The sequence below is a fragment of the Prosopis cineraria genome, unplaced genomic scaffold, assembly GCF_029017545.1.
Source record: "Prosopis cineraria cultivar Desert tree isolate PC_DT_omini unplaced genomic scaffold, ASM2901754v1 PC13, whole genome shotgun sequence".
Taxonomy (NCBI): Eukaryota; Viridiplantae; Streptophyta; class Magnoliopsida; order Fabales; family Fabaceae; genus Prosopis; species Prosopis cineraria.
Window position 1 is genome coordinate 34,339,397 of NW_026555344.1, and position 8,793 is coordinate 34,348,189.

General features: G+C 31.0%; 1 protein-coding gene across 3 annotated transcripts; it reads right to left on the reverse strand.

The window, feature by feature from the left end:
* Positions 1-2,359: 2,359 nt before the first annotated feature.
* LOC129290498 (ankyrin repeat domain-containing protein EMB506, chloroplastic) lies at positions 2,360-7,285 on the reverse strand. Of its 3 annotated transcripts, XM_054927282.1 has the most exons (9): positions 7,099-7,274; positions 6,248-6,374; positions 5,998-6,153; positions 5,704-5,785; positions 5,394-5,492; positions 5,207-5,305; positions 5,023-5,121; positions 4,827-4,925; positions 2,360-2,783 (listed from the first exon to the last, which is right to left on the reverse strand). In XM_054927282.1, the coding sequence occupies exons 2-9, from the start codon at positions 6,370-6,372 to the stop codon at positions 2,679-2,681; spliced, it is 864 nt and encodes a 287-aa protein (XP_054783257.1). In that variant the 5' UTR covers positions 6,373-6,374; positions 7,099-7,274; the 3' UTR covers positions 2,360-2,678. The 3 variants fall into 3 exon arrangements, with proteins under 3 accessions (XP_054783257.1, XP_054783256.1, XP_054783255.1); XM_054927281.1 differs by having other exon boundaries at positions 5,704-5,783; positions 5,997-6,374; positions 7,136-7,285; XM_054927280.1 differs by having other exon boundaries at positions 5,704-5,783; positions 5,997-6,374; positions 7,099-7,272.
* Positions 7,286-8,793: the final 1,508 nt, after the last annotated feature.

Consider the following 8,793-nt stretch of genomic DNA (forward strand, 5'->3'; position numbering starts at 1 on the left):
TCAAAATAATGTTAAAATGTATTTTAATCTTGATTTTTAAACTTTAGGACCCACAATTTTTTTAAATGTTAGTCTTTTGCATTTTTTAAGTTTCCCAAAAGTTTTTTTAAATTTTTTGATAAAATAAAATTAATTAATTTCAAATTTAAAATTAATTTTTTTTAAAAAATTAACAATTAGAGTATTCGGGTTGGCTTGAAAAAACTTGAAGCCCAACGTTTTAAACAACGGATTGGACAATAAACTAGAGAAGTCAGTGGATCACAATTCTCATAATTTAACGGTTGTTGAAAAGTGACATAATAATTAAATAAATAATATTTATATATATATATAAATATATATATATAATATACATTAAAAAATACTAACAATATCATTCTAGTTCAAATAAGTCATAACATATTAAATTTAATTTTCTCAATTTGTTCACAATACTACCTTATTTGTTCTTTTAAGGTAAATGAGTTTTTAAATTTGTCTACACTTTTATTGATGTAAAACCAATAAACAAACTATGCACTCAAAATTTTACTACAATAACCCAAAAGTAAATTGACATTGATATTTTGAATCAAATAAAGAATTTTATATTTAAAATAAGAGAAAGAAAAAAAAAATATGGTTCAAAACAATCCAACTATTTTGAGTTTTATATTTTTGTCGTATTTTCAAAACCCACTTGCATCAAAATAGGCAAACTTAGGGTAACTATTAAAATAGATTAAATGGTTGAACCAAATCACTTTCTTCACTAGATGATACTTTGACTAGTCCAACTATCTGAGTTTTCAAAACATTGCCAAAGAAGTTAGAGCTAGGTTTCATTATTTAGGCTTTTTTATAAATTCAGCCCCTAAGTAAGCAATGCCTAAATTAAGCTCAACCCAAATAAACCTGACCCATCCAAATTACCAAATTGTGTGACATCAAAGTCCTCTTCAATATTAGAACTTCAGTCATAAGGGTAGACTTAGCACTTATGCTACCACCAAATCCCCATTTAAACAAACACAAATGATCCCTACATACAATTCCAAGAACAGCATCTTTAGCATTGGACATAAATAGCCCATCACAATTGACATCACGCGCACTCGTTTTGCAATAGTAAATGAAAAGGTTTGAGCTATGCAAATGCAAGGAGAGCAATGTGACTAGTAGAATGAGAAGAAGGAGAAGCTATACCAAAGATGCAAGGCAAAGTTAGAGGATGATAAAAATACATAAGAAAATCTACGATGTGTAATTTTTCTATAGACAATGATTTAACTTTTTAATTTTTTTTTTGTTAGGAATCAACACCCTCTTGTTATAAATTAATGGCTAGATCCGCGATGTAGTGAACTATATTGAATTATTAATGCATTAAGACATAAAAAGGAGTTATCCAATTATGTGAAAAAAAAAAATTAAAGTATCGAATCAAAAGAGGAAAAGGCTCAACAAATGAAGAACCTCAAAGGACAAGAAAAAGGTAAAATGATTTGGATTTATTTGGTATGAAAACCTATTAAAACTATATAAAAAATTGTAGAAAATGTAAGACCGATAAATAAAATAAAAGATTTGGAGCAATAAAGTTGTTGTTAGAGGCAATAATACAAGCTAAACCTGATGGCTCAACCTAAATAAACTTAAAAAATCTTAAGATCAGGTTTGATAGATTGTAAAATTTCCTTTACTTTGAGCTATTTAGGCCCGACAAAATTCAACTCAAGCCTGAACTTAGCAAGTCTAGTCAAAATTAGAAAATCCTTCTTGGCTCAGCAGCCACTCCCTTCTTGTGCAACGGGAAGTAGCTAAGAGCAAATGCTGACTGTCTTCTTTGCTCAACAAATGGTGACCTTCATTCTTCTTTGCTTGGCAAACAGTGATGATCTTCGCTTGGCAATCCCACAGCCTCAAGCTTCAAATTGTTCAGTCTATCTTTGTCATGAGCATGAGCCCAGAAGGAGATACTACCCTACTATTTGTAAGAGGTTTGTTGCTCTCTGCTTGATGCATACTATTTTGGAGGAACTTGCCAAAATTTTGCAAAATGAAATGTTTGTATCTTGTCCTTGTGTTGGTTTAGGTGTTGAAGAAATTGCAGAGGGTGTGCAATGTCTTGCTTTTCCTTTTTATAGGCAAAGTAGTAGTTTTTCCATCACCTCGTGTTCAGCTTTGTTTAAGGCCACTTGCTGCAATTTTATCCAAACTTCCTCTACTAGTCCCGTTTGCCCGAAATGGTGATTAACCTCCTCCCTTCTATAAAATTGACTTGAGCTTGGGCCAAAAATTAGATTTCAGCCCAAACTCAGTAATACTTTGCTTTGAATTAGTCGATGATATGGAGTGCTAAAAAAAACCTCTAACATCTATGAATGTAAGAATACCTTGGATAAGCCTCAAAAGTTTTACCATAGTATGTAATACTCATGAATACTGCATGCCCTAAATAATGTACACTGATTTTGACAGGAGTTTCATTTTCCACTAGTGCCATACTACAAACGTTATTCCAAACAACCTTTCATCTATAAGACAATGGACTACCCCGTCAAAACCTTCATGATCAATATCAGAGAAGAAAACATACAAAAAATGGAAGAACAAAGAGATGACAACAATACTAACTATCAGCAGATGTATTATGTGATAGAACGTTCGATCGTGCTTTAGCTGCATCTTGTTTATCAAAAATCACTGTCAGCTGGAACTACCTTCAGTAATTTGCCAAGATCATAAGACTTGAAATTCTTCCCATAACATAAACTCAGATCCAATGCTGTTTTCCCATCCTGACATGCAATCACCCAATCAGAAAAGAATCCAATACCGGTCTCCATATTCACAAAAGTGCAAACATAAAGTATATTTATAAAAGATTAAATTATGGCGTGTGCGCTTCCCATATAGCCACATTCTTTTGTATCATTGTTTTTATTTTGATGTTAGAATAGGAGTGAAAATAATTCAACCATGAATCAATGTTAACCTCTAAAATTTCATGTCATTTCATCACATTTTCTTTAGATTTTCATTCATTTTCCTCATTTGTATATATTTTTATTACCCAAATTAGAAAAATGTACATTTTGCTTTAGGTTTGCATTCTTAGCTTTAATTTAATATTTTCAGCCTAATTTCTTGTTATTTTGGTTTAAGATTTGATTAAATGTATTTCTGGAGCTTTGTTGATGTTTTTGGAAGGCTTTTGGATGAAGAAATCAAGTGCAAAAAGAATAAATTTTATTAATTGCGAAAACAGTTCAAAAATGCCAAAGTCATCAGAAAGTCGTGACTTTCGCCGCTGTTAGAAAAACGCTGTGTTTAATTTATCAGAAATTGATTGGCTAGGACATATATATGCTAAAAGCTCAACCCAAAACGCATCCTACACACTCTTGAAGATACTTTGGGAGCTTTGTTGTGCTAGGGTTTAAGCTTTGGATGAGTTGAGTTCAAGAGTTGAAGCTTTGAAGGGATTTGAAGCTCCATTTCTTTGGTCCCTTTGCTTCTTCTCCATTTCTCTTCTTGTAATCTTATAATGACTATGAATATCTTGTGTATTTGTAGCTTTTTGATGTTTATGAATAGCTAAACTCTTTACTTTAGGATTATTTTGAACCCTTACAAGGATTAACATTATGTTCCTTCTCTTTTTTTGTGATTAATGATATATGTGTTTATTTTACTCTTTCCTTAATGCTTTTAAGTGATTGGCTATTATTTAGATGTTGGGTTCACTTAACTGATGCTTGAGAGGGTTAGGTTGATTATCGAACTTGGGTAAAATTATGCAAGAACTTGATATTTGTATGTTGAATAGATGATTTTGTTAGTAAGATAGAGATATACTAGCTAGCCTTGTATAGCCACATTAAGATTGGTGTTTAAAATTGAGTTTTATTAGTTGTAATAAGAGATTAGATCATAATTTAACTAAACACTTATTCATGACTTGAGAGAGCTCGTTCAAGTATTTTTAGAACCCTAATTAACACTTATTTTCATTAAAAGTATTTATGAGAGAAGGTAATTTCGGTGTTATAAAATGCAAGGAGGATAAATAATCCTAGGTTCTAATTTATATTTGAAGTGTGTGAATCAATTACTTTTCTTTATTTACTAGTATTAATTTAGTTTGCAAGATCAAATTTTTCTTTATTGTGTTTAGCTCAACTTGATCAAATTTGCTTAGTCTTTTGCTTAATCATTGTTTTTAAACAAATCCTCGAGAGAACGATACTTTACTCATTTTATATTACTTATTACGACCCGTGCACTTGCAGTGAACAACAATCAGTCCTAATGATACTCTATTCAAGTTGCATTTAATATGTGGAAAAAGGATTTGAAAAACAGGAAAAAGGGAAAGTACTTTAAGTTGTGTTTACTAGATGACAAAGTAACTTCTTTAAAGAAAAAGCTTCCCATATGCATGAGAGATAGATTTTTCATTCTCATTTCATACCAAATGGAACCCCCCCTCAATATATTTCAAATTTCTCATTGACCACCACAAATTTCTCACTGATGCACAACCCATATATAACATATTTTAAAAGGTATAGACATATTATATTTGATAAGTTGTATCAGAATAAAATTTTTAAAAAAGTGTCAATTTTTATTTAATATACTGAAACTAAAGTAATCACAACAAATAATCAAAAAAATAATTTTACAGCAAAATTTTCCCAACATGTACCAAACTAGATTCTACAACATTGAACAATGTTAAGAATAAATCTACATGATAGAAAGTATATAGGCATTTGTAGCATGTTTAAACTATAAGAACGGTCTAAACTCTAAAGTGGAATGTACAACAAAGTTACCTTATTTCTTCTGGTCTTATCTGCACCATTGACTAACAAAATTTTTGCAATATCTCTATTTCTGCTCTGAATAGCAACGTGCAATGGAGTCCAACCTTCCTGAAAATTAAAATGTATAAAAGCCATAAACAGTAAGTAGTCATGAATAATACCTGCAAGAATAAAAATTTAGATTTTTCTTTTAATCAAAGCTCACATGATCTGCAACATTGACATCAACTTTATATTTGATCAATAGCTTTACAGTTTGCTTGGCACCAACTTGAACTGCATAATGAAGTGGGGTAGCACCATCCTACTACAGCAATGACCATATCAATACTTATTCACTTTGAAAAGCAATCAGCAGCTTTGGAGGCTATGTCAAGACGTATCCTTACCTTATCCTTGACATGGGGACTTGCACCTTTCCGTAAAAGATGGCTTATTACAGCTTCTTTCTTTCCTATAATAGCTGTATGAAGTGCGGTCAGACCTTCCTGTTTGATCAAATAAGCAAAATTAAATCCATGCAAAAGCTGTTGCACACACTGACATGCTTGTAAACCAAAATATGAAGAAACTCACCTTGTTCTTAAGATCAATATCAACCCCACTTTCAAGAAGTTGATCCATGCATCTTATCTGTGTGGATAGTGCTAAAGTGTGCAGAGGGCTCCATTTTTCCTGAAGCAGGGAGATATGGGAACTTAACTGATTGAAAAAGCAACGTTCAACAAACAGCTTTCTTAAAGGAACTTGGAATAATCTAATCATGCTAAACACGCATTGACTAGCATGTAGACTTTCAAAAAAGTGTTCCTTATATAGGTTTCCAATTACAATGTAAATTAGAAGTTAGGAAAGTAGGCACCAATATGCATGGTTTCAGACATACAGTTGAGATTTTTCTCAAGTTAGGAGTCACATTCTGTTGCAAGACTGCTCTTTCTTCTGGCTCCAAAAGCTGTTCAACCTCTGCAATTGAAAATATGTGGTTTTAGAGGTGGACAGTTGTCAAGGGTCAAAATATATGCTAATTGGCAGCCTTCTTTAATCGTTTTCCTATACTTCAGAACATTCCATAATCTGGAACTTCACTTACACCATAATATATTGAAAGCAAGATGTCCAGGTCTGACTGCAAAAGAGGACTTAAAAAAAAAAAAATCATAGGAATAGAGAAAATGCCTTTTTTAATATCATTAATGGCTGATGTTGTAATCCCTTCCTCTTCCCAATCACTTTCAAAGCCATAGTTCTCATCTTCTGTTTGCTCATCTTCTTCGTCATCATCATACTCACTCCCACTGCCATCATCAGGTTCTTCCCAAGTTCCTTGTTGGACCTGCAAATGTGACAATCCTTGTCTATATTTAATTACCCCAGAAATCCTGAGTCTCCTGATTTTACAATAGTCTTCAGCAACAGAGAGACAGCACCTTCGTTGGCTCAGACTACTTATAAAACAGGCGCTGCTTTCGATATGAACAGAAGATTTGGTGCTTGCAGCAGACAATGGCATAGGCTGATTATTAAGAACAGATGATAGTGACCAATAACTCATCTCTGCAATCCAAGGAAAAGAAGTAAAGATCAGTAGAAAATAAAATAAAACGCAAAAAAAAAAATTACATATTCTTTTTCTACTAAATAACCTTTACCACCATAGGCAAACCTATATTACACTCATCTGCCCCCACTGAAATTTTTGAAATATGAATAGTTGTTATAACGTTCTTATAATTTTTGCTCCAGATACTTTGACGAAGATGCATTAGTAAGCCAATTGATTCACGCAACTCCTCCAAGCCATTGAAAAATGACAATTTAAACTCAAGCTTCTAAATTGTTAGACACATCAAAACTCAGAGCCAGGGGTCATTTACCAGATTACGCATCACAAATACCTTGAGAATTTTCTAAATAGATGATAATATAAAGAGATTAATAAACAGTATGCCAATACACGACAAATCGAACAATGCACAACAAAACATTTCAAAGCAAATAAGTCGCTAGTAATCGAAATGAAGGGGGCAGAAGTACAATAGCTGATTACACACCATTGAAGCAAGAACTAGTACTAAAAGTTTTTTCAAGAAAAAGTAAACTCAATCTCTATTCGAAAGTGTCAATATTAAAGTTAAATTAAAATGAATAATTTAAAACAAAGTAAGAAACAGTGCGACGGCGTCAGATACAGAGTTGACAATAACGCAGGTAAGAGATGACGACGCGAGGAATAAATTCAGAAATAGATTCAGAGCCAGATTGAACAAATCAATCTCACCAGTTTTTGGGAGCAGGCAAAGCCCTAGAGCTCGAACCTTCTACAATACTTGCCCGAGAACAGTCAGGCAGGGCCGACAACGACGGACGGCGAGCTCGACCAAGCGTGGAATGCTTGTTCGTCGACGAAGAGAAAATGAATCCTTGCTTCTCTCCGGATGAGAGGTTTATAATTAAATTTTTGGTTCGGCCACTTATTTTTGTTACGTACACCTTCGCATCTTCCATAGGCCTCACTTAATTTAAAATATAAATCATTAAGTAAATTTTATATTTCTTTTTTTAACTAAGTTCTATTTTATTTATTAATTTTTTAAAAAATTATTATAAAATTTTAAATTATCATTATCAATGTTCTTATATAAAATATTTAATAAGAATATAAATGAAAAGATATTAATATTTTTAAAAATTTTAAGGTTTCAATTAATATTGTTTGTAAATTAAGAATTGATTAACTATAACTTATATTGTAATCTCAAAAGAGGTATATTATGTGATTATTTCTTGTTAAACTTTAATATTATTATATATATATATATATATATAAATAGGGTTAAAAACTATTTAAATGCTTTGAATAGGCCTACTTAAATTCTTAAATTTGGCCTAAATTCATTTAATAAATAAGTTAGGTTGAACCAAAAGTAAATCAAAGATACGGGCTTGACCTATTTTCACCCAAATAATAAGTAATGATTTAAAAAAAGACAAAATTTATGTAATTAAACTTATATATTTAATATATTTATATCCAATCAAATCATGATAAGTAAATCTTAATATGTAAATAACAAGAATTTATTATAACATAAATGATTTGTAAAAGTTTACATGTCTTAATTTAATTAGAAATAAATATATTAATTATATAAAGTTAAGTATATAATAATACTGGAGCTTTGATTTGTTTCCTTTTTCACCATCTTCTCCTTAAAAGGGTTTCACACTTTCTTTTTTGAAGGATTTTTTGACTTAGTGACTCTTTGCTCTATTTTTATTCAAATTATTACTAATTAATAACAAAAATTTCACCCAAAAAATGGGCAATAATAACGAATAGTTCTTTTCCAATATATTATAAGTCTTAACAGTACTTTGCTAATATTAAATTAGCTCTCATATGTATAACACATACACTACTCTCACATGACTTAAAGAATGGAATTCGCACAAATTACCATGCATATAAATGATAGAATTGGTTAGCATGCGTGTCAGTGTTCATCACTATAATGAGATTTAAATTTTTATAATATGATTTAGATTGATCAAATTTAAAATTGTTAATTTATAATTTTAAAATGATTGATTTATGATATATACAGAAATAATGAATACTATGGGGAGGATGAAAAATGTGTTAGTATTTATGAATATTATTCAAAATACGGCTATATTTTGATAATACGAAAATAAAAGAAGGCTTGCATCTGCTTCACAAATATGTCAACGTATTTGAAAAGAGGGCAGCCCAAATTACATTAAAAAACTACATCAAGGGGCGATTGAAATGACTCAGAAACATGCAACATTTTGGGTCTATCAACTTGGGCTTAATACATTATCAACCCCAATAGATGTGAAGCTATGGTAAGTTTTTCTTAGATAGTACATTCCTATGATTCATTACTGCTTATTAAATAATGTGATTTTTCTTGTTAAAATTAAAGAAAATGTCTATCAAAATTGAATT